Source organism: Delphinus delphis, chromosome 4 (assembly GCF_949987515.2).
Source record: "Delphinus delphis chromosome 4, mDelDel1.2, whole genome shotgun sequence".
In the NCBI taxonomy this organism is placed as follows: Eukaryota; Metazoa; Chordata; class Mammalia; order Artiodactyla; family Delphinidae; genus Delphinus; species Delphinus delphis.
The window spans coordinates 40,455,040-40,481,750 of NC_082686.1; the positions used below are offsets into that span (position 1 = coordinate 40,455,040).

General features: G+C 36.9%; 2 protein-coding genes across 4 annotated transcripts in view; one reads left to right on the forward strand and one right to left on the reverse strand.

Moving 5' to 3' along the window:
- Positions 1-2,637: 2,637 nt before the first annotated feature.
- Positions 2,638-8,976, reverse strand: CGGBP1 (CGG triplet repeat binding protein 1). Its single transcript, XM_060010483.1, has 3 exons — positions 8,799-8,976; positions 8,001-8,205; positions 2,638-6,082 (listed from the first exon to the last, which is right to left on the reverse strand). Exon 3 carries the CDS (start codon positions 6,061-6,063, stop codon positions 5,560-5,562), a length of 504 nt encoding a protein of 167 aa, XP_059866466.1. The 5' UTR covers positions 6,064-6,082; positions 8,001-8,205; positions 8,799-8,976; the 3' UTR covers positions 2,638-5,559.
- A 266-nt stretch (positions 8,977-9,242) lies between these two features.
- ZNF654 (zinc finger protein 654) overlaps positions 9,243-26,711 on the forward strand; it is a 91,215-nt gene continuing 73,746 nt past the window's right edge. For all 3 annotated transcript variants that reach the window (XM_060010485.1, XM_060010484.1, XM_060010486.1), the window contains exon 1: positions 9,243-9,494. In XM_060010485.1, coding sequence (XP_059866468.1) covers positions 9,306-9,494 — 189 coding nt within the window. In that variant the 5' untranslated portion in view covers positions 9,243-9,305. The remainder of the gene's footprint in view (positions 9,495-26,711) is intronic.

Here is a 26,711-nt window from a genome sequence, read left to right on the forward strand (position 1 = left end):
ATTTATAAATGTATATATAGAGAAACTTAACAATCTTGTAGGTGTCTCTTTTAATCCACGCTTTTAGGGCACTTGAATAACTCCATAATATTGATGTGTCATAATTTTTGGACCACTGCACTTTTGCTGGACATTCACAGTATTTGCATTTTTTTACGATTATAATATTAAAATGAACTTCTTTTTACATATATCTTTATATATTGGCCATTTTGTTTCTGATATATTCATAAAAGTAGAATTTGTTAGATTAAAAGGAATACATAAATTATTACTATTACTATTGAATATGTACTACATGAGCATTCTAAGAAAAAAATTTTTAAAAATCAATGTGTTCTATTACATACTGATTCCTTGTATGCTTAAACAGAAGAGGTTGTAGAATCTGTCATTTAATATACATACCAGCTCAGGGGTTTGGATTATGATCATCATTAATTAATGTCTAATTGATTAGGTACACCAGTGACTATCTTGATATTCAGTATTCAGTGAAGCTCTTGATGTATCATGGGCATTGCAGTAAAATGTGTGGCAGGTTCTTATTTACATTGGTCAATCCCATTGTTTAATAGAATTTAATCTGGAAATTGATAGTTTCTGTATAACATATACTACCAGATTTTCAAAGGATATGCACACCATTTAATTTGGAAATTTTCAAATTTTATTGCTCTTCCTGTACAGAATAAGACTTGGAGAGTGAAGATGAAACCAATGATAACTATTTTGTTGGTAATTTACTAGTCTTACAAGGAATGCTTAAAGAAGTTGGCTAGATAAGACAACAATATATGCCCTCCCGCTCTTCTGCCCCCATCACTGTGTTAGCGACAATAAATCATCTTTATTTTCTCTGATGTAGAGTAGATGTGATGGAGTGGCTAGAGTTAGCCACTAGACTAGCATGGCTGGAGTAGCGTCAAGCACATGATAAGAACTCAGTAAGTACTAGTTGATTGCATATTATTCAAATTTAACCAAGAACTTGAGGCCATGGACTTTTAAATTATTTGATTCCAACATTTAAACAAGAGAGATCTAAGCATTCATTCTAAATAGTATGCATATAAAACAAATGAAATCAAGTAACATATTAGAGGGGTAATCAGATGGAAGTCATGCCATACGTATCAAATGCATCACGTCACAAGTTTAAGTCCTACTCTACTTCCTAGTTTTAGTCTTTACTGGGCTAGGTTAGCTAGTCTGATCCCAGAAACATCTTTGCATCATGAGATACCATATCACAGGTGCATAATACAACTCAGTATACACACAGAAAGAAAAAAAGGAACTATTATGAGACCCAAAGGCACACACATTCAATTGGTTTACATTTAATAAAGGTTATGATGAGATTCTTTAGGAAAAATGAAGACAAGCCTCTGTTGATTTGGAGATATTAAGCTGGAAACAGAAGTATTGACTAATTTCTTAAGGTCCTTTCTATCATTTTGATTTCAGAAAAAAACAAGTCAATTACTTTATAAATTCATTAATTTTTTCCAAATAGAAGTAAATAGGAGGAATAGCTGTCCTCAAAACTATGTAAAACTAATAAAAGACAATTTTCCACTTCTATGCATTTTCTCCCCAGTGCTGGTAAGAGTACAGCAAATCTTTCGAAAACCCGATAAAACTTACGAGATGCAAATTAGGTCCTTGTCTTCCATAATTAGTCTTTCTAAAGGTAGAAAGTTAGAGTATGTTTCCAGTTAAAAGCACTGATTAAGCTTATTTAAATATTACCTATATAATTTTAGGGGAAAGGGGCTATCTGTAGCTATGATGTAAATTTGGTTTGACAGAATATATATGCTTTTACATTGGACATAAGGACTAATAATCTTACAAAGAGATATAACTAGTAGAAAAATAAATCTAAGTTTTATTAATCTGTTGGAATGATGAAACATATGCTATTGACCCACAAAACAAAACATGCTTTCAAAAACTTCTGAAACAATTTTTGAAATTTATTTCTAAAAGTCACAGAGACAAAACTTTAAAAGCGACACATTTATACTAAGGATACATGCGTGAGCAAAAAAAATAAGAAGGGAATACAAAAATGAACATAGTAAAATTTTAATGAATACAGTATTCTGGATACAAGTAGAATACCACTACATTAAGAACTGTATTTACCTCAAAAGTCTATGGTAGTATGGATTGAGATAAACCAGGTTTAGGATAGTCACTTCACTATTCACATTTTAATCAGTGCTGACTAGAAGCCAAAGCAACTTATTTTAGGCTAAGATTTTCAGTTAAATTATAGAATGAATCTTCTATTTAATAAACATGTTTTAAGGTGATCTGTACTCATTTAAAGGCAGCTGGGGCAAGTCAAACCACAGAGAGCCCTTACAAAGACTAAGCACCAAATGACAAATTGTTTGTGGCTTTTGTTTGGGGCCACCTTACGTTTTATTTTGTTTAAATGTGTTTTCCATTAACATTTACATACAAATTCTTTCAGGCAAAAGATTTTAACATGGAACTTTCTGCTTAGAGATCTTGCCAACTGTTACTTACAATAGTTTTTAAGCAATGAAGACTTCAGAACAATCCCAAGCTGATACTTAATTGGTTACAACTGTAAGATGCAGAACTTTTTAAGTATAGGTATTTTGGTCCCTGAAATTCAGTAGGGCCAAATGCGTTAACTGGAAGTAACATTTGTTTAAAAAAAAAAAAAAAAAGAAGAAAAGTCTTACTCAAAGATGATAATGAATAAAATAACTATTTAGGCTCCAATACACAATCTTTCTAAATTTCCACCCTGTAAGAAATGATTATAATGTCTTTCAGGCTTGCTATATGCCCCAGAGAATCAAAAGAAACCAACAAGGAATTTAACATTTCAACAAGCTAGGAAATATTTACTGTAAGCATATAGTGAAATTCTGGAAGACATACTATCATACTTTGAGAAAACACTATTAACAGGTAAGCATGTGTTGAAGGCAGTTTATAAATGAAACATTACAAATCTTATGTTTATGCATACAACTTATAAAATAGAAAAAATGTGCTATTTTTCCCAATAGTATAGCATCACACTAACACTATATAGTTGAGAGCTCTGTACACACGTCCACACCTCCACAGCAGCATATGCCTCTTAGACATTCTCCATTTGTTACCCAACGTATGCTAACCACGGTTTCACTGATTTGTACCAGTTTGAGCAGGCTAAGACAATCATTCTGCCTTAACTATGAAGTAAAGTTAACCAGTTTCAGGGAACGAAAAGTTTCATAATTAGTAAAGAAACACATTAAACCTCTATAACAGGATGGAAAACGCTTCTAAGGACATGATATAATCCTAACAGGAGGACGGATTATGCCCCTAGATATACTAGATATACAAAAAGTTAGGAGCCTGGAGAAATACATTAAGCTATATGGGACCTAAATGATCATCAAATTAGTAATAACTGCTAGAAACTCAAATGTGAATTATTGGTATTTTTCTAGTACAACGTCATCCAGTTTACTGTTTAGGACTACTTAAAGCCTTTCTGCCACTATGTGTTTGCTGTTAGTGCAAATTAATGTCAAAACAATAGGGAGCAGTCTGAATCACATGAAAGTCTTGAAAAAATTAGAATGATTGTATATCTAACCTTATCTTTGTATTCTGAAAATACTGCTATAAAAATCAATTATTTTCCGAGTTTCTTAGATCTTGTACCATCTTAGATAATTCAAGTTAAACATGGTTGCCTGCAAATTCTTTACTAGAGGAAGTAAAAGCAAAGTACATTTTGGTTATGTTTTGCCACTGGTTTCCTCTTGCATGTGCTTAACAAATGAGAGCACTATTCTGGGCATTAATTGTGCTACTTTAACATAACTGAACATGAGAAAAACTGGTAGCTCAAATTTTGACAAGTGATTTTTTTTTTTTTTGGTGTCAGACTTATTTAAAAATGAAAACAACAACAAAAAGCCCACATAAAATCTAAAATAAGATGGGCACTTTGACACCTCATACTAGGAACTTAAGTCCACCAAAAAAACTTAGACATGGAAAGCCGATTCTGAAAAACCTAATATCTAATCTTTTTCTTATTCACTTTGGCTGTTTTTTAATGAAGACTTGTGGTAAAATGACCTCAAAGATAACTCCCTCTAAGTCACATAGGGCATTTTTTGTCAGTGCTTTGTAATAGAAATATACTTTATAAAGATTTTTAACTTGAATGTTTTCAAAGACTTTAAGACATTTTTTTAAAGCTCTACTCCAAGTTTTCAGCTCTTTAATTTTTTTTAAAATATAATTTGGGTATCCAACAAAGAGGACATACCTGGGCTAAGCCACTTTAATAACCTTACAGGATAGTGGAATTCAGATAGAGATCATTTCCTGAACATGGTTGACCTTTAACAGAATTGATTATTTCCTCACCCAAACAGTTATGCAGGATACTGCCAGATCTCCATTACAAAAATCTTGCCAGTATTTTTAGACAATGGTTTACCATCTGTTTAAAAACCTTATACCACCAGAGGCAAAGCACATAAAACTGAAAGTAAGTAAACTTGTTTCTAGTCTATCTAAATAAACTCTTATAAAATCCTGTGGAAAAATTAATGCATAAAAAGTAATTTCCTTATCATCTGATCTGTCAGCCAAAAAGTAATTATTAATTCTCTGTAAAAACAGGAAACTCAATCATAAAATGTCTACCTGTTTAAATTAAAATGCCAATCTTGAAGTCTTTTAACACCATGACATAAAAAAAAAAGTTTCAAATTCAAGATGATGCTTGAAATGAAAGCTATGGTTCGAACATTTGTGTTTATAGTACGAGACTAAAATCGTGTCACTGCAAAATTCCCGGTGGCTTTTGGCACTGACATTAAAAGATTTTAGTCTTTTGGTCACTTGAAGCTGCTACTAAATACAATAAGCCTTTAAAAAAAAAGGAAAAAAGACAGTGAGGAACTGAAAGATAGTTAACTACCTCATATACAAGTAAAGCATAGTCTGAAATAAACAATCATTTTCTGCTAGGAATCTGAAGATGTAAGAATAGTTTCCCACCATTTTGAGGATGGGAAACTTCCTTTTTGAGGATCCTCTAATCAGAAATAATTCCTTTAATTTACTGTGAGTGGCATTGCCTGGCAGCAGCTTCAATTTCCTAGGCTAGTCTTCAATCCAAGTAATTAGGTAATCTCACAAGGAATAATCATACATGGCAATGGGGTAAAAAAGCAGGGCAGTTCTTCCATGCACAAACATTTCAGGAGAAAAACCATCAATTTTAAAGATAACCATCAGGTTTCAGGTATCCTAGCACACTCTAAACCCTAAGTTTTGCTTTACACCATTGGTGACTAAAATTAACAATATGTTTTGCAGTGAAGTTTTTTTTTATGTTTTCTTTTTTTTTGCCTGCAACTATATATACATTGCAAAACTATTCTGCATCACATGATTTAAAATGAAATAAATATAAAAATGAACCACACAATCAACACATAACTTTAATACTCCACATTATTTATCTTGATCACAATGGTGGTAACCTCCTTGTCAACAATCTTGTGAGTTAAGGAGTTGATTCTCATTCTCATATCCATCAGGCAGATATGCTCTCCTCAGTTGGTCTGACTTGGGTATGGAGCCTCCATTCTTCACATGGCGAGACAGGAAAGCACGGACTGCTGGGTGATCAGCCTTCTCAAGTGGGATGTTGGCTTCCAGGCACATTTTCACAAAGTCCTGGATAACACTGACTTTCTCTGTTTGCGCAGTACTGTTGCACTGAAGCGATGCAGTTAGAGGCCTCTGCTTCTTTCTCACATTCTGCTCTTCAAATTCTGCCTTCCTCTTGGTATGAGTCTTTGACTTGAGGTGGTCACTAATGGCAGACTTGCGAACGTGATTCAGAACCACATTGCAAGAAGTGCAGAAGAGTTTTCCTCCATCTTCGTGCAGCTCACCTCCAAACTCAGTGACTCGATCCAGGGGAGTCACGTACAAAGCAGTCTTAGAACGGTTTCGAGCAGGTGGTGCTGTCACTACAAATCTTTCCATTCTGACTTTGAATAGGGTTCTTTCAAGACAAGAGAAACAGAGTGTTATAACAACACTTCATGAGGGAAGGAATAATAAAAAGGTAGGTATAAACATTTTAAGATTAAAGGCTTCAGAAAACTTAATTCCAATTAATAGACTGTATGTCTATTAAGTCTTAACTTACCTGAGATACGTTAAGTGAAGGCAAAACCAGAGCAAGTTACTAGTAACAACTAGGTCCATTCCTTGATTATGATGAAATTCAAATAAATTCAAACTATGAAAAAACTATCCCAGATGTCACTATCCTTTAGAAAAACCTAACTACAGGTCAACATTTATGGTATTAATCTCATCCAATTCAGATATGTGTTCAAGTTTAAAAGAACTTCTTTCCCTTCACAGCTCTGGGGCAACAGATTTTAGGAAAACAACTGCAAGGAACTGTGTACAAAGTTTGTTCAAACAGGTGGGCCACTAAACTGGCATAATTCTATATGAAGTTGAATATAATTTCCCAAATTGTTCTGAGAAGAAAGAAAGTAAAAACCAAGAAAGAACACAGGCCAAATGCAATTAAAAGTAGCAACAATGATGTTAAATTTTAAAGTCAAAATACAGAGCTCAAAGTAAGTCATTTTTTTTTAATGCATATATACCTCTACTAAGATACCTTTCCAAAAGGTGATAGACAAGCTATGCAAAGTGCCTTATCTAACACTTTTTTTTCACTAAAGAATAATATTTACATTTGCTAATATTTATTTCACTTATTTAACTATTAAGTTAGACCAAAACTAAGAACACAGTATCTTGTACATGACAGATGCTCAATCACAATTTGTTGATATGGAATAAGTGATTATCTTCACTATTTTTCCAAATATTTAACTCAGAAGCAGCTTAATAATTTCTCAGTTGAACCCCAAAACAAATTTTTGTGATCATTGCCAAAATTGTAAGGTTATGGGCACTGAAAACTTGAGATAACAGAAGTTGTAAGTGATAACCATTTGTTCCCTGAGGCCATGCCATTGGATTAAGCTCTTACATTAACCTAGATATAAGAAATTGAAATGAATTTGATAGAATTCAAGATGGAATTCTGTTCTGTATAAATACATTAGAGAAAAATTCCCAGGTATGCTCTGAAGAACTGTACTTTATAAGTGTAATCAGAAACAATGGAGTATTCCGTTAATCTATGCTACAGAATTCATAGCTGGTTACCATGAAATCTCTCTCAAAAGAATTTATGTATTAGACACCTGTGGACATAACCTCAGAGAAGAAGTCAACATTCCAAAGAAATTTTGGAAAGTATGATCAAGTTTAGGTTTTAATAGGTTTAGTTCTTTTTTTTCCCATTAAAAACGTGTTTAACGCAAGGCTCCCGTGCCAAATACTATTTAGGTTATAGGTTTTCAATGGCAGGTAAGACAATTCCTGCTTACTAAACAGTGAATTACCATTACACATATTTGTACTTTAAGTTAATGGTATGTGTTTTATAATCATATAGCAAGTCAGTCCCAATTATAATTAATGGTTCTAAGCTATTTATGAAAAACATTACATATTTGTGCCCAGTAATGCTTAAATCATTCTATGTGAAAAGTCTTCTGTCTTTGGATTTCATACTCTAAAACAATTAACATGTTCCTTATTCTTTGAAGCATAAAACGCGCAATCACTTGTGCTAATATGAAAGGCCTATACATTCCAAAATCTTTTAAGTTTTAAAGTATATTTGTGTTACTGCACAGGTAAATATCCACCCAGTAGAGGATGCTCGAGTTTACAGAACCGAAGAACCAAAGTGTTTTCCATAGAAGTAAAGATATTTTAAACGAGGAAGTTACAAAGTTAAGAGCAGGAACTGGCCAACAAAAGAAGCAAATCATTTACTAGATAAAAATAAAACTCAACAGAAGTTTTCAAGTTTAAATGTTTACCAGATTAGTTTCCAGTTTTTTTCGTCTTGATACCTAGAAGCGAAGGGTCTCCAGAGCAAAACCAAAGACGCATGAAATCCTGGCACTTTCAGTTTGTTCAAACCCGGAGATGCCTTCAAATCAGTTTTTCAACAAGTGGTGGTGTGGAAATAGTTTCTGGGCTTGCACCCTATTTTCCCTGAGGTGCTGGGAAGTCATGCCTTTACTGTAAAACACGAAAAACAAATGGAAAGAAAAAATGGGGGAGGGGGAAGGAAAAAGGGTGGATGAAAAAACGAACAAGAACGTCCACCACAACCACCACGCAGGTGTGCTTAAAATCACCCTAAGTCCACACCACAAATTCGGATCCCAACGTTTACTCCAACTCTCCTCATCTCAGTCCCTCCACAGTGGTGCGCCCGGATCTGCACCTCCCCGGGCGCCCAAGCCCCAGGGTTCGGGAGGAGGGAAAGGCGGGGCTCGCGACGCGCCCGGCGTCTAGACTCCCTCCTCCCGCGCGGAGCCCAGCACGCCGGCGCCCCACCGCCCCTGCCCGCTAGCTGGGCAGGGCTGAGTCCCAGCTGCCGGCCGTGGGCCCGGGAACTCGACAGCCGAGTTGGCGGCAGTCTCAAGGGAGGAGGCAGCAGGCGCCTGGCGGAGGCGACCGCTGTCAGGCTTCCCGTGCCCTCCCTCTTCCTACCGCCGACAACAGCGCCCCGGCCCCGCCCCCGGCTCCCGCTTCGGGCCGGAAGGCCCCGGGCCCAAAGCCCGCACCAACGGTCGGGCCCACCCTCGGCCTCCCTAGCTCCTTGGTACCGTAGGATCGGGGCCGCCTTGAGGGGAAATGGACGATACGCGGCCGGAAAGAAAAGGAAGAGGAAGAAAAGGAGGTGCAATGGGGTGAAGGAGGAGGACCAGTCGCCACCGCCGCCACCGCCGTCGCCGTTGCCCGATCGAGCCCCGCAGCGGCCGCCGTGTCCCCCGCCGAGCCCAGTCCTCCTGCGCCGCCTATGGGAGAGCTCGTAGGCGGTACCCAGTAACCGCCGAGCAACATTGACCAACGGACCGCGGACCTATCAAACAGACGGCTGAGTTGGCCAATAGTAGTGGAAGGGCGGACATGTGCATGATTGGCATCTAGAGTTCTCCAATGAAAACTGGGGGCGTGGGTAGGCGGAGCCGGAAGTAGAGCCAGCCGAGAGGCCCCTGTCCGGCTGGGGAGGAGGGAAGGGGGAGGGAACTAGAGGAGGAGGAGGAGGTTAGCCGAGGCAGCTACAGCGGCGGGGGCGCAGGGGCTGGTACGCGCTGGGCGGCGAGAGCCTCATGGCGGAGGAAGAGAGCGATCAAGAGGCCGAACGCCTTGGAGAAGAGCTCGTGGCCATTGTGGAGTCCCCTCCAGGCCCTCCCGGGCTTAGAGCTGCGGGCGAAGGCAGAGGCGGCGCTGGCGGCGGCAGCTGCCGTGGCGGCGGCGTCGGGATCAGCAGTCGGGATTACTGCCGACGCTTCTGTCAGGTGAGGCGCCCGTCGGCCGCCAGGACTTGTCAGCCAGGTCCTGGGCCTCCCTGCTTTTCCTGGTCTTCCAGTCCCCGAATTTGGGCTGTGTCCAGCGCTCGCGCCACCAGCCCAACAAGGAGCGTGAGGGTGAAGCTCCCCCCTCCACCTATCCGGCTTGGGGTGGGGGGCGGGGAGCGGGACGGGGATGACCTGCGCAGGTTTAGGGTTGCTGAGAAAGTGAGAGTTTGTCGGGGGTGGAGGGGCTGGAGAGGAGGGCCAGCTGGCAGGAAAGCTCTGTACTGACAAGCCTCCCCTGCCCCAAACAGACCCCTTTCTGCCCGAGGGTCCCGCCTTTCTTGTGTTTCCTACCCGGTTTCTTGTCACCTCATTTGGAATCTCTGGCAACATTTCCTGCCTTCCCTTCTCCTCCCCTTGCCCCCGTATTCTCCCCTTTTCCGGAGATGGGAGGCTTGCCATCTCTCTACCGCCCCCTCTTCTGTCATCGCCACCCCTCCCCCTCTGCTAGGGTCTCCTGTCATCTCTTCGCGAGACCCCGCTGGGCCGGTTCTCCAGTTGGTTTAGGCGCTGACCCACAGTGACTTAGTTACTTTTCTGGGAGGTGGGGTTAAGGCAGTGGGATTGTCATCTTTCCTTTTCTTACCCCTTTCCCCGATACACGCAAGCTCTTTTCTAATTAACTGCTAATAGAGAAAGTAGCTTTCCTGAAACTATTGCTCCAGTTACATCACCACCAACCCCCTTCCTTTAAATTATAGTGTATTTTATTTAGCTTGTTAAAAAAAAAGGAAAGTGTCTGAATAGTGACAGTAAATTATTTACTTGGTTGACTGCCACTAAAATTTGATGTAGTGTAGAATGTTTGACCATAATCAAATATTAAAGCACCAAAGTACTTGTGTAGGGGTAAAATTTGTGTTATCTACATTCACATCTACATATATTTATAGTTTAAACATTTTGTTCTCTTTCACAACACTCTTACTTTGAAAACTCTTTTGGAAAAAAAATTTAACTGCTCCTTTTCCACCCCATTCCTTTATTTGTTTATTATCTTGGCTATATAGCGTTCAAGTCATGGCTCTACTACTTCTAGCTGTGTTACCTTGAACAAATTACTTCACCTCTTTGTGCCTTAGTTTCTTTCCTCTTATGTCAAATAGGGATAGTAATTAAAGGAATGAATATGTAAAGGGTTTGGATCCTTTACATATTAATTAAAGTAAGCCATTAATTTCATTCCGGTTAACAAATAGGAAATAAAGTTAAGCAGAAGTGGGCATAATGTTTGCTGAAATTTGATTTTATGTATTTCCAAGTATTGAAAGAAAAAGGCTGGGGTTGACATATTCAGGTAAGTTTTTAATACTTTAAACTGTTTTTTGATTTCATCCCCCCTTCCCCCAATAGATAAGTTGGTTTGACAGTGGAAATTGTCTTGGTGTAAAGGGTATGTCAATTTTCTTTGGCATTGCTCTCTATTTAGTGACTTTATTAAAAATTTTTTTGTTGGTATTGGCATTCAGGATTTAGAGGTTCAGTGTCTTTACAGAGCTTGTCTTCTATGTTTTATATCTAGAAACCGTGTTATCAGTAGACTTTGTATCTACAGGAGTTTTAAACTTCTGAAAAATTAGGTTACAGTTGCTCTTTTTAATATAGTCATAGGCAGAAAGTCTTTTCATCTTTTTCTGTATTTTGCTTGTATATCATTAATGAGCAACTTGGCTTTGGTTACATTTAGCTTTGTAAATTTACCTGAACAGATAACCCTTACTTTCTGTAGAACGCGAAATTTAATTTGAGGGCCAGAACATTTTTGGGGAACTCTTAATTACTCTTATTCTGTTTCTTGAAATCAACTTTAAGAACAAATGAATAAATTTAGTTTGTGAAATGCAGTGTCCGAATAGTGACAGTAAATTATTTTAAGAACAAATGAAGTTGACTGTTTTATAAAACTCCACTACCTCCTAAAATATCCAAGGAAGCAAAACTAAACAGGATGAACTTAATGAACTTTTATTTTATATTGCTAAATTATGAGTGTTACGTTGATATACTTTCATGTTACCAACTTTTACCTGAACCCTTATAACATATTTTATGATACTCTAGATTACCAAACGATCTCTTCTTAGAGTTCTTGTCTGGTTCCACATTGTAGGTGAGCTTTGTGAAGTCCTTTTTTGTATTAAAACTTAGATGGAATAAAAGATTACCTGTATTAAGTTGAATTTTACCGACTGATTAACAAAATTCTAGTATAGTAATTGGGTTTTATTTGCCAGTGAGGGAAGCAGTAGATTATATAATCTAATTCCTAAAGATTGTTTCTTTTTAAACGTTTGGTTTCCTAATGTTCGCTGAGGGTAACTTGCCTTCATTAGTAAATGACTTAATTGTGAGTAATCCATAAAATGGATAATATGCACTTGGGTTGGTGACAGTTAACTAAATATATGAATTATACACAGAGCCTTGTGAAGTTGAGAAGAAAGGCTCCAATTTATCTTCCTCCTTTTAGAGAGAAATATGAATCAAAATTTCTTGGCAGTTAGTTGTGTGGGTGAAGGGAGAGGAAGGAACACTTCTTTTCAAAAATGGTTCTGTGTCTTTTACCACAGGGAAAAGTAAAAAGGAATTGCATTTTGCTGCTATTTCACTTATAGATAATATAAGTGAAAAATTATGCATGTACTCAGTGTATTTGATGATATACTTTTCTATTTGAGAAACAATATAAGCATAGTAATTAAAAATCTCAAACTAAGGGCTTAGGCTACAGCATTTTTGAGATGATGGATTTGGGAGATTGAATGTATTCATTTCCAGTTACATTGAATAATGTTAGACTAACTGCCCCATCATATCCTCCCTTTGCTCTTATTAGTGGACTCTCAACAATTGCTTAAATAGAATTGGCACTTAGCTGATATTTAATTTCAGGATGAAAGGAAGAGGAATGTAATTTTTATTGAGGACCTACTAACTCTTTAAGGCCTTCAGATAGGTCTTGTTATGCAAGTTACATAGTTGAAATTGAGGCCTGAACAAGTTAATTTGTCAGGTGAAGAAGCTGGGATTTTGAATCCAGCCTTCAATTTCTCCTGAACAACAGATTGAAATTACAGATGAATCCTCAAATAATTATAAAGTGATTTTTTTTTCTTTATCAAGTTGTACAAAGGAGAAAAAAAAGGTTACTGAAAGAACTCAGGGAATCATGGAAGAAAAATTTAAAAAGTGCTCTTTCATTATGCCACAGTATAAAAAATATTCCAAGAAACAGTTAATTATTATTTCTCTGACTTGTTAGGGGCTATGAACATTTCCCCAATTCCTGAAGTTTGTGGTAATTCAACTTAATTTTGTTACTAGATATATTGAAATATTTTTTATCATAAATTGTAAATTAAGCAAGTAAAGGTACCTTCTTAGTTCAGTGCCAGAGTGAATATAATGAATGATAAATAATTATTTCTGGAAGCATTTTGATTTGTTGACTAAAATAGATTTTAAAATTATTTTTTATTACAGTGGGGTTAAGTAGCCATCCCACGAGGATGTCAGGAGTATAGAGAGAATGAACATGAAGTGCTCAGTACTATACCTAGCACATAGATAGGCTTAAATAGATAGAAGCTATTAATATTTCTTTCATGTGAAATCCTCTGAAGGTTTAAGAGGGACATTAGAGATAACCTAATCTGTAGGTCACTTTGAGTTTGTATACCACAATCAGCTTTAGAGAGAATTTAGAAATGTTACAATTCTAAAATTCTTTTATTTACTAGAAAAGCCAAATGTTCCTGATGAAGCACTAAATGATTTGCAAAAACAACTACATTTTTTTTTCAGATTTTATTTCCTGTAGGGACATTGGGCAGTGTCGGGAGATATTTTTGATTGTCTTAATTGGGGCGTTGCTGCTGGCATCTAGTACGTAGAGGCCAGAGATGTTGTTGAACACCCTGCAATGCGCAGGGCAGCCCTAACAACAAAGAATTGTCTGGTCCAAAATATCAATACTGCCAAAGTTGAGAAACCCTGCTATAATCTTACTTTGGAACCCTTAGTGGATACTTTATGTCTTAAAAAAAGTCTTTAATGATCCTCAGATAATTTTAAGCAGCTACTGGATACCCGGCACTTTAATAGATAAAGAGATAATCTAACAGAAAAAGGGTTCGCTTCATAGTTTTATAGAATACATGCTAATGCCTCTTACTTTAGAGAAATTAAAATTTAATTGTTTTAGGAAAATACAAGTTTTATCTCTTAGTCTTGGTATAAAATTTACATAATATTTATAGTTTCTTGAGCAGTTTCTTAGGGTATAATAATATGTTTTTACTAGTCTTGGAATTAATTGGAATTATTTTTTGATTTGCTATTACTTTTTATATGTGTTTTACATGTACTTGGTTTAATGAGTCATATAAAACTTAAATATGAGGAATTGCATTTTGCTGCTAGTAGAGACCTGACTTAAACAGCTCAAAACAATAGTACACATTTATTTCTCACATGAAAAGTCTTGAATGGATAGTTTAGGGATGATATGGTAGCTTTATCATCATTTTACCATCGTTCACTCTTTCTTATCAGTCATCCTTATCTTCCTATCTCAAGTTGGCCTCATGACCCAAAATAATTGCTGAAGTTCCAGCCATCACATCTGAGTTCCATGTAGCAGGAACAGGGTGTCTCTGGGGTAAGCCAAAAAAGTCTTGCCCTAAGTTCTACTCAGTAACTTCCATTTCCATCTTGTTAGCTATTCTCATCTGAAAAGAATGTTAGGATTTGGGGGTTTTTTTGATTTTGGTTTTTTTTGTATTTTTTTCCCTGATAAGACACATGTCTATGATTCTATTAATAAGGAAGGAAGAAAACAAGAAGATATTTTAGAGGCAATTGTTGTTTGTTTGTTTGTGTTTTTATTTTGTTTTTGATTTTCTATTTTGCCACTGGTTATAATTTTATTATATAATATAGTATTTTTTAAATAGCAGTCATTCCTTGTCCCTTTTCTTCCCTGCATCTTCCCCAGAGGCAATTACTTGCAGCTCTCTTAGCAAGTATGATATTTATCTCCATGTTATTTATTATAATTATTATATTATATTCCTTATATAAGATTCCTTATTATAATTATTATAATAAGGAAAAACAAAACAAAATGAACCCTAGATCTTGTTGGCTGTGTTTGGAGAGCTAATGCTTTGTTGTTATTTATGCTTTTTTTATGTTGACTTTCAGAATTGAATAATGCTAATTGTTCATAATGACATTATTTGTAATACCAAATTATTGAAAACTTTAGGCCAAAGTTAGGGGAATTGTTACATATAATGGAACCCTATGTTCTCCTAACAGTCCTGTATTTAAAGAATATTTATTCATATGGGAAACTGTTAGTGGTATAATAATGACTGAAAAGACACAGATGACAGGTGATTTCACTTTTGTAAATAAAAAAGACTGAAAACAAATATACCAAATGGTTAACAGTGGATAATTTATTAGTGATATGTTTATAGCTAATTTTTTTCTTTGCATTTATATTTTCTTGATTAAACCTACTATCTTTATAAACATAGGAAATATAAAAAACACATTTAATTTTTTCTCTCCCTATTTCACAGATTGCTTATTTTCTGTGAATAAATGCAAGAATATTTTGAGCATGATGAAATTTTAACTCCTTGTTTCTCAAAAATAAGTGAAATGCTTTTTTTTTTTTTTTAATGAGTTGGTTAAGTGAACTTATGAAGGTCATTTTAGGTTAACCAATGAGATCCTAAACTTATGTAACTTCTTTATACACAGCCTTGCATTAAAATATATGTTCATTACTGCTTTCTAATAAGCACTCATGACATTGGCTTAAAGAAATTTCTCAATTTTTATAGATAAGATGGTAGAAGAAAATATTTTTAAATGAAGTTCATTGCTTTAAAATTTTTAGTGATACCATTATTTTGCAGTTCTGCCAAAGAGAAGGCACCAATTGTTCTGTTATTGTTGGCACAGAATCTTTTTGATTTCCTTGCCAAAATGTGGTAAACTATACCTTAGCATTTACAAACAAAAGCAAAAAAGAAAACTTTAAATTAAATTTAAGAAAGCTATGGTAAAATGTGTGTCTGGTGAGGTATTTGAAAAAATAAAACATGATCAATAAAATATGGTCAATTAATATGCCATTTAAAATGTATATTAACATATAATGGACGGACTTCCCTCGTGGTGCAGTGGTTAAGAATCCGCCTGCCAATGCAGGGGACATGGGTTCGAGCCCTGGTCTGGGAAGATCCCACATGCTGCGGAGCAACTAAGCCTGTGCGCCACAACTACTGAGCCTGTGCTCTAGAGCCCATGTGCTACAACTACTGAGCCCGCATGCCACAGCTACTGAGCCTGCGCTCTAGAGCCCGTGCGCTACAACTACTGGGTCCGTGTGCCACAACTACTGAAGGATGCACCCCTATAGCCCATGCTCCACAACAAGAGAAGCCACCACAAGGAGAAGCCCGCGCACCACACGAAGCGTAGCCCCCACTCGCCACAACTAGAGAAAGCCTGCACACGGCAACGAAAACCCAACACAGCCAAAAATAAAAAAATAAATTTATATTAAAAAATGTAATGGAAAGGCTATTAGGCCATTTAAGATCTAATGTAATTGATTTAACTAAATATTAATTCTAGTTATGCTGTAAATACAGCAGTACCTAGTCTGTTTTGGAGAGCATTTTTAAGGTTTGTAATTTCGAATGAATCTAATACAAGGTAATCTTCAGCTTTCATGTAATATATATCACATTTATTTTTTAGCTCCTTATTTCTCTGACAGGTCAGTTCATCATTTCAGCAGTACACTCTATTCAGTTTGGGTCTGCTCTCTAGGATGAGACCCAGTCAGCATCACCTGGTTAGAGCTATGGTGGAACACTTGGTGGCAACTAAACATGAGAGGAGGTCAATCTGTATAAAGTGCTACATAAGATCCTAAAGTTCAGTACATTGACACTCTTGTACCAACCTTTTAATACCCTAAGTTCTCCAAAGCAGCCATGAATGTGAAAATAGCTGAAAGGCTTTCCATTTAAACAGTAGAAAAAAGAGTCCTTGATGTTAGGGTTGACGCTTGTTTATAGTGTTGGCCCTCCATATTTGCAGGTTCTGCAGCCCCGAGTTCAACCAACCGGACATGAAAAAATATTGGGGGAAAAAGTTCCAGAAAGTTCCAAAAAAAAAAAACCTTGAATTTGCTGCACACCGGCAACTATTTATATAGCATTTACATAGTATTAGGTATTTAAGTAGTCTAGAGATGATTTAAAATATACGGGAGGATATGTGTAGATTCAAATACCACATCATTTTATATGAGAGACTTGAGCACCTGTAGATTTTGATATCTGTGAGTGGGGGTAGGGGTTGGGGGGTGGTTCTGGAGCCAGTCTCCCAGATCCTGACGAATGACTATATAAGGCACTGGGCATATAGTGATAAAGAGGCATTTTCTCTGTTTTTGTATGTAGGTATAACTTTGATAAGTTCTATGAAGAAAAGGTATAATACTATAAAATGCAGGCTAATAAAAGGCATTCTTGGGCAAGTTGAACTTGGCTGAGATTCTTTGGTTTAGTTTGAACTTGTTGAATTTAAGGTACGTATCCTCACTGAAGAAGAGATCTTAAAGATGGCTAGATTTACATAATCCAGAGCTCAGAAGTGAGATCTGGTCAATCATAGTTGTGTGGATGGTATTTGAAGCCGTGTGTGTGAATGAGCTCACATAAGGAGATAATATAGAGTGAGTAAAGAAGAGGACTTAGAAGTGAAGCTTCAGAAACTCCATAGTTAAATGGCCTGGTAGAAGAGGTTGAGTCTTCAAATGAAGTCTGAGAAGGATTAAAGAGCTTGGAGAAAACCAGGGAACTATGGTGTCACAGAAGACAAGAAAAGAGAATATTTCAGGATGGAGTGAATAGTAACTGGCATCAAAAGCTAATGAGATCCAACCATTGAATTAACGTGCAGGTCTTTGGTGACTTTAAGCAGAGCTGTTTTGATGTAACGATGGGAGCAGGAGTCAGACTGGAGTAGTTATTCAGAGTTGAGTGATATACTGTAATTGATCAGTTAATTAACTTTGAGAAAGAAGGGGATATCCTCATTTTCTGGCTACATTTGTGGTAAAAGAGAGAAGTGAAAGGAGAAGGAGAAATTAGAAAAGTAGTTGTATCAGTAGATATTAATAGATAAGTGTACAACATTGTTCTGTGTACCTTGAAAATATGTATACACATATGATACCCCAATAAAACATGTACACAATTTATTAATATATAGTTCTATAACTAGAGTTTACTAAAATTAACCCATATCTGTTTTGGTTACCCTAAAGTTGAAATGTTCTAAATATTCGCTGATCACTGTTGCCAATGATTTGATATGTGTGTGTTATATTTTTAGTATCTGGAAGATTTATTTATTTTATTGGAGTGCTATGTATATAACTTATAATATTTTGAGTGTTTTCCATGTGTCAGGTACTGTGATAAGTCTTTTACCTGTTCTGTCTCATTTAATCCACTATCCCACAGGGTATGTGCCATTATTCTCATTTTACAGATCAGGAAACTTAAGGCCAAGAGAGGTTAAATGGTTTGATTAAGTCAGGTTGGAATCCTGGCCCATCTGTCAAGAGCCCGTGTACTTAACCATTCCAACATACACATATATTGTATCTAGGAATATGCATTTGGTATCTGTTATAGCATCTGCATATGTATTGATATGTACTACAGCATACTTAAGCAATTATTGACTGAGTAAAAGTAGTGATTTAAAAAGACTCAAGGCAGCAGAAACTAAAGATGTTCTTGAATGTAAAAGAGAGAAAAAAAATCGAACTTAAGCTATCAGAGGTTCCCTGTAAGAAGTGATTCTCAACCTTTTTTATTTTTTCCCCCAACTTACCTGAGTGGGATATGCTTTGCTCTGAAGCAGTGGTTCACTATAATGGTTATTTTTTAAATGCAAGAGTTATGATGATTACAGACCTGTTACTTTATGTTATTACCTTGTGTTTTGAAGGCTGGAGGGTATGGAATATATTTTAGATGTGTTTCTTAATGATTAAAATTTTAAAGTTTGTTTCTCCATATTATTTAAGATTCAACCTTGAATATCTTGAAATCTTACTAACCCAGAGCACAGTGGATGTACATTTTTAGACTTTATTATCTATCCTTTACTATGTTTTGAAAGCTTTTGCCAAAGATCTTTCAGATTATAGAACTTGTTAGTAAAGTTTAAGATTTATATTCCATGCTCATGAGGGTATGGTGAAATGGATATCTCATTTTCAAATGGTGGGAGCAGAAATCACCATAACCTTTCTGAACCATAATTCATCAAAATATATTAGAAACTTTAAAAATAATTTGTACTTTTTGACTTATAGCATTAATTTCTGAGGAAATGTAAATTTGGATTAAAGTGCTTCATCATAGCATTAATTGTAATTAATGAAAGGAATGAGTTGAAAATGGAAAAGCAACCAGAACATCTAAAACAGTTGAACATTTTTCAACCCTCATAAACTAAAATATTATTCAACCTTAAAAAATTATGTCCTCAATGACTATAAATGATCTAGGAAAATAAAGTACAATGACAAAAATATTAGGTGGAAAAATTTGTTTGTAGCAGGATTATACAGTTCGAATATAGGCTGGTCCATTCTCACCGTATTTTAGAGGGGGAAAGTGCTGTAAAGAAAAATCAAATGAGCTATTTCACTAGAAACAGGATTTCTTGATGATAATCCGTAGGGGCCATTCGTGTACTTCAGGAAGTCTGTGAACGCTGAAATTATTTGCAAAAAAAAAGTTGTATTTACATTTCCTTGGTGAGCCGGTCTAAGGTTTTTTGTTTGTTTTTATCACATTCTCTTAAGAATTTCAAAACTTGCTAAACAAACACAGACCACAATCATCCAAACACACCAACGGGTTATGAACCTTTGCTGTAAGCCATTGTGATACAAGCAGCACTGCCTACTTTTGCAAATAAAACTTTATTGGGGTTTGCCCTTTCACTTCTGTATTTTCTATGGCTGCTTTCATGATATAGCAGGGTTAAATAGTTGAGATGGAGAATGTATGGCCCATAAGCTGCTTTCTGGCCCTTTCAAAAAAAAGTGTGTCAGCTCATGTCCTACTTTCTTATTTATTCTTTTCAACAACCCTGTGAGATAGATACTATTTTTATCTTCATTTTAGATGAGATGCAGAGAGGTTAAACAGCTAACCCCAAGTCACACAGCTAGAAAAGAGAAATTACCAAGATGTTAATAGTGGTGATATATGGGCAGAAAATGATGGATGATTTTTTTAAGTATCCAGATTCACTATAGTGAGTGTACATAACATAATCAAGAGGGGAGAAAGTTGTGAAAAAAAATTAGATAGAACTGAGTTATGAGAATCTTAAAAGTCATTCATCCTTTTTTATTATTTTGATTTGCTACATTTCATCCTGTGTTTGTAAAGAGCAGATATGCTATTTCTGCTTCTCTTTATGGGACTTAACTCTTCTGCAGTCCTTTCTTGATGTTTTTGAAAAAAATAAATTCTTCTGTTATTCTGTTGATAGTTTCTTAAAAATTCTTTATTAACTGAAGCCATTTTGTCCTTTAACTTTTTTTTATTACTGTTGTTCAAATTTTATTATTTTGAATTACTAGTTAGCCTTTTTTAATTGAAGTATAGTTGGTTTACAGTGTTGTGCCAATCTCTGCTTACAGCAAAGTGACTTAGTTTTACCATATACACATTTTTTTAATATTCTTTTTAAAATATTGGTTTGCATTATGGTTTATCCCAGGAGATTGGATATGGTTCTCTGTGCTATACAGTAGGACCTTGTTGTTTGTCCATTCTAAATGTAATAGTTGGCATCTACCAACCCCAAATTCCCAGTCCATCCCTCTCCCTTCCCCCTTCCCCTTGGCAGCTACAAGTCTGATCTCTATGTCTGTGAGTCTGTTTTTGTTTTGTAAATAGTTTCATTTGTGCCATATTTTAGATTCCACATACATTGCCCTTTAACTCTTTTTTTAAATTAATTAATTTTTAAATTTTTGGCTGCATTGGGTCTTCGTTGCTGTGCGTGGGCTTTCTCTAGTTGCGGCGAGTGGGGGCTACTCCTCGTTGTGGTACACGGGCTTCTCATTGCGGTGGCTTCTCTTGTAGCGGAACACGGGCTCTAGGCGTGGGGGCTTCAGTAGCTGTGGCATGTGGGCTCAGTAGTTGTGGCTCGCGGGCTCTAGAGAGCAGGCTCAGTAGTTGTGGTGCACTGGCTTAGTTGCTCCGCGGCATGTGGGATCTTCCCGGACCAGGGCTTGAACCCGTGTGCCTGACATTGGCCGGCGGACTCTTAACCACTGCATCACCAGGGAAGTCGCCCTTTAACTCTTGAGATTCTTTATCCTCTCTTTTATATTTTGAATTTAACTTCAACAACTATTAATTGCTCATAACTTAATAGGTGGTCATAAAATGCTGCATATGTGCCTATCTGACAATGTATACGTAACTTACTTTTTCTTAATGTCAGTCAATTGAATTATCCTTAATTATCTTAGGCATAGATCTAGATACATAAAAGTGTTGTAGAAGATACTCCTGAAAGAAAACATTGGCTGTGTACTATGTGGAAAGCTTCATCCTAATGATTACAGGGGATTTAGGGAGGAAAAGGTCACAACCCCTTCCCTCAAGGAACTGAATCATCTAATAAGGGAGAAAAAGCATATCTGACTACTGTAACTGCTGTTACAACCTTGGTCCAAGCTACAGTTGTCTTTCTCCTGGACAATTTTATCTCCCAGCTTTTAGTTTTTCTCAGTTTTTTCTCCACACAGCCAAAGTGATCCTTTTAAAGACATGAGTGAGGTCTCTTCTAAACCTTCCATGCTTTTCTATCTCAGGGTCAAAGCCAGAATTCTTACCATGGACTGCAGGGCTTCGTGATCCAGCCCCTGTCTAGCTCTTTGACTTGTCCCCTATTACTCTTTGTGTCTACTACTTACCTTCAGCTACCCTAGTGTTTTTGCCCCCTCCTTCGACTTGAATAACTATTCTCCTGCCACTTGGCCTTTGCTTTGTCTGTCAGAAACACTTCATTTGGGTCAAATGAATTGTTTCCCATTATCAAGTTCACAAAGAGAAATTAAAAACTAGAGTCCCATAGAGGTTAAGATATGAAATTCTTGCCTTCCTGGAATATTGCGTAATCAGAGACAGAGTGTGCCTGTCTGGTTAGGGTTGGGGAGTTCTCAGGAGCTATAGCTTGGTCGTGCTCCTCTGACTGGGAGTGGCTTCTTTCACACCTCAAAAGGAAAATTATTTAGCCTCCAATCTTACTTTTTAAAGAATCCGGAAGGTCAGTGGGCAAACACTTAATATTTTAACCAGCCAACACCCATTAAATTTAGAAACACTAGTAATTCCTTGAATTTAGTACATAATACAGTTGACTCACATCACTTTCGCCAGTAGGATTTAGTGATATCACTAAAGATGGATATTAGAGGAAAGATGGGTGCACAAAAAACAGGGTAACAAGTCAGTTTTGGTTTCAACTTTACCAGGGTGCCAGTCAGTTATGGCAACTGCCAGTGTCTATAACTTGTAAAGTTGTACTGGGAAAATTCATCAAGTGGTTGTGCCACTGTGTGCTTATGATATTTTTCTGAGGGGTGGAAGCACTTTACCTGAACGTTCCTACTTCCTTGAAAGCTGTGTCTGAATTTCTGTCTTGCAGAGTTTATAAATTTCCATGGATTATAGCCACAGGCACCAAGGTCATACTTGATGTCTCTTCCTTTAGATTTCCTTTATATTAAAAGCTTTTACGGGCTTCCCTGGTGGCGCAGTGGTTGAGAGTCCGCCTACTGATGCAGGGGACACAGGTTCATGCCCCGGTCTGGGAGGATCCCACATGCTGTGGAGCAGCTGGGCCCGTGAGCCATGTCCGCTGAGCCCGCGCATCTGGAGCCTGTGCTCTGCAACGGGAGAGGCCGCAGTGGTGAGAGGCCCGCGTACCGCAAAAAAAAAAAAAAAAAAAAGCTTTTACTTTCCATTTTTTCTGTGTTGTCCTGGTACTCCTTTGCTACAGTGAGTATAGATTCTGTTTAGTGGCACCAATTTCTATACTGCCTCTTGTAAAGAGTGTATCACTTACTTGCAGTGTGTAAAGCTCAAAGTATAATCTCTACAAGGCCCCACAAGGCTCCAGCCTTGCAATTTCCATAGCTCTAGTGTCCTGCTCTTGTCTCTGGACTCCTCCGTCCCCAACCTGTGCCAAGACATTTTTAGCCCTGTGCTACCTTGGCTTTTGCCACTTCCCCTGAAATTCTTAGGCCTATTGAGCTAAAATCATAAAAGCACTCCTCTTGTGCCCCATATTTGTATTATTTGGATAATAACCATAAATGCGTACCTGAAATGAAGCTACTTTTAATGTTTCTGATGTCTGCGCTCATAGGAGCCCAGTAAAGACAGTACCTCTTCAGCTACTTGCTTCTCTAGACCTTTTCTTTATTCTGCTTTTAACTGTTATAGGCCTTGCATAATTTGTTCTACCTCATTGGCAGTGTAAACATTCCTTTTTGTCACGTTTCTTTCAGCAATAATAGGATATGCCATTTCAGATAAACATAGTTGGTTTCTGTTTTTGTTTATATTTTAGCCTATTCTTAAGTTGGCCCCTCTTGTCTTCCTTTCCCTTTCTCTTTGCTTTTGGGCTTAGGTTTTATTATTCTTCAATTATGTCTTCTAAGATCTGCCATAATGTCAGAGATGAAAGTCAAGGAATTCTGAGTTTATCAAAAAGCATTTATTATCGGGCTTCCCTGGTGGCGCAGTGGTTGAGAGTCCGCCTGCTGATGCAGGGGACATGGGTTCGTGCCCCGGTCTGGGAAGATCCCACATGCCGCGGAGCGGCTGGGCCCGTGAGCCATGGCCGCGGAGCCTGTGCGTCCGGAGCCTGTGCTCCGCAACGGGAGAGGCCACAACAGTGAGAGGCCCGCGTACCGCAAAAAAAAAAAAAAAGCATTTATTATCAAACAGATTTTTCCCACTCTCTTCTCCCAGGTTTAAGGAAGTCTTACCAGCTCAACATAAAACCTAGGTCTGACCTCTTATTTTGTTTTTCTTCAGTTTTGCTTTTCCTTGTCCACTCCCTGAGGCCTAACTTTGAGTTCCTGGGGCACTTTTCTTTGTGACACCATGCCATACCATACATTGCCCTCTGTAATAACTAGTAATTTGAAATGCACCTGAAATTCTTCAGGTATTTAAAGGTAATCCCTTAGCTTTTTTTAACCTTTCAAATCTGTACGCAGTCTTCATGGTGTGTTTTTTTTCACTTTTATTATGTACTTTCTATCTGTTTCTTTAAAATACCATCTTACCATACTTGAATTTCCAGTTCAGTTCACCGAGATTTCCATCCTACAGTTACCTGCTATCCCTCTGTTAGATACCTTTGGAGTCAGTCACCCTTCCTTTCTGATGAGTAGCAACTAAAATACTTTCTGCCCCCATTCCATCTTTAGGAACACATAGTTCTGGTATATATATTTCCTTTGTCTTTTTTCATATCTGACTAGTCTAGCTTCTGAGATTGAACTTACTTTTAAGGAAGTCCCTCTCTTCTTCCATCTTAACATGACCTCCTTTTTTTTATTTACTTTAACTCTTCCACTGTTACTTTAATTGAAAGTTTATCATCTTTTTAAAACAAATTTAGCTCTTCTTGAGACTAAGCAAACCTGGTACCTAAAGTTAGGTTTTGAGGCATAGGCCTTTTAAAAGTTTCCCTTTTGGCTTTGACTTTGTAATAATTCCATTGAGCTTTTCTTCTTCCTCATCCTAGGAAAGTGATTTATGCCCTAAACAATACAGAACCTTGACCCTTCTTTATCTCTGCACTTAATAAAATCCACTGGACATCTTCACTGAACTCAGATAAAATCTTGACATCTATAGCTTTGATTATTTGTGTACATATCAATCTCAGAAGTTACTAGAGATTATATTATGACAGTGACTCTAGAAGCCTTTGGACAAGTCACATGAATATAAGAGCTGTTCTCTGAGAACAAAATTAAGAGGGACAGAATTAAGTCAGCTGATCTAAGACTAATATTAACAATTTAAAGTCTAGACATTAACACACTAGTGTGCTAAGACCCATATGGAACTTAACCAGCTTTTCAGTTTAATCCTCTGGCTTGTAGTCTTTGTTGAGAAACCAGACAGAAGGAACAAAAAGGATTTCCACCTACTAATATCTAAAAAACCTATACGGCTAATGGACATTTAAAAAATTCAATAATATAATTATTGCCTCAGCCACACCTATAATACCATCTGTGGCCAGGCTATGCTAATTTTTTTTTTTTTAATTGAAGTATAGTTGATTTACAATATTGTGTTAATTTCAGATGTGCAGCATAATGATTCATTATTTTTGCAGATTATATTCCATTATAGGTCATTACAAGATAATGGGTATAATTCCTTGTGCTTTATGGTATATTCTGTTGCTTATCTTTTATATATAGCAGCTTGTATCTGTTAATCACACACCCCTAATTTGTCCCTCCCCCCTTCCCATTCCCCTTTGGTAACTACGAGTCTGTTTTCTATATTTGTGAGTCTGTTTCTGTTTTGCATATACATTCATTTGTATTATTTTTTAGATTCCACATATTTCATATAGTATTTGTCTTTCACATATTTCACCAAGCATAATATTCTCTAGGTCCATCCATGTTGCTGCAAATGGCAGTATTTTTTAATTTTTTTGTGGCTGATATTGCATTGTATATATATGCCACATCTTAATTCAGTTATCTCTTGATGGGCACTTGGGTTGCTTCCATGTCTTGGCTATTGTAAATAGTGCTGCTGTGAACATCAGGGCACATGTATCTTCGAATTAATGTTTTTGTGGGCTTTTTTCCATATATATACCCAGAAGTGGAATTGCTAGATCATATGGTATTTCTATTTTTAGTTTTTTAAGGAACCTCCATACTGTTTTCCACAGTGGCTACACCGATTTACATTCCCACCAATAGTGTAGAAGGGTTCCCCTTTCTCCATATCCTCTCCAACATTTGTTATCTGTAGACTTTTTGATGATAGCCATTCTGACAGGTGTGAGGTGATACCTAATTGTGGTTTTGATTTGCATTTCTCTTATAATTAGCGATATTGAGCATCTTTTCATGTGCCTGTTAGCCATCTGTATGTCTTCTTTGGGAAAATGTCTTTTCAGGTCTTCTGCTCATTTTTTGATTGGATTTTTTTTTCTAATTGAGTTGTATGAGCTGTTTGTATATTTTGGATATTAACCCCTTGGTCGCATCATTTGCATATATTTTCTCCCATTCCGTAGGTTTTTTTCCTTTTGTTGATGGTTTCCTTTGCTGTGCAAAAGCTTTTAAGTTTAGGTCCCATTTGTTTATTTTTGCTTTTATTTCTTTTGCCTTAGTGGCCATGCTAAATTGAAGTCAGATTTAGAATTTTGCTTAGCCCATGCTAGTTAAGACATTATCATGTGCACACACATCTGTGGATATCACCAGCTGCGGGCAAAAGAAGATATTTGTTCACCCAACATGTTCATTTGATATTCATATACATTTCCTTATATTTGGGGTTCCCTTGTCTGTGTGCCAATTTTAATGTTTATACAGGGAGCATTTAGTATATTATTCTCTCTAGTGAGTTTGAAATCAAAGAAAAAATTGATGGGTACCAAAACTGATCTAAAGCCTTTAAAATGAGCCTACTATTTACCTTTGGACCTACTTAAGAGAAAAATTGGGTCTTTAAGTTGATACTCAGGCAGCCACAGGGAGAACTCTGGCCAGCCTCATACCATATGGATGCAACATACTCAAGAAGGGAGATGAGAGTCTTCTGGGAGTGATACTTTTCACTGGTTTTCCACCAATGCTCTTTTTCTGTTCCAGGGTGTTATTTCTGATCTCACATTGTATTTAGTTGTTATTTCTCCTTAGTCTGTTCTATTCTGTAACAGTTCTTCTGTTTTTTCTTTCACGACCTTAACATGTTTGAAGAGTACTGATCAATTTTTTTGGTAGAATATCCTACAGTT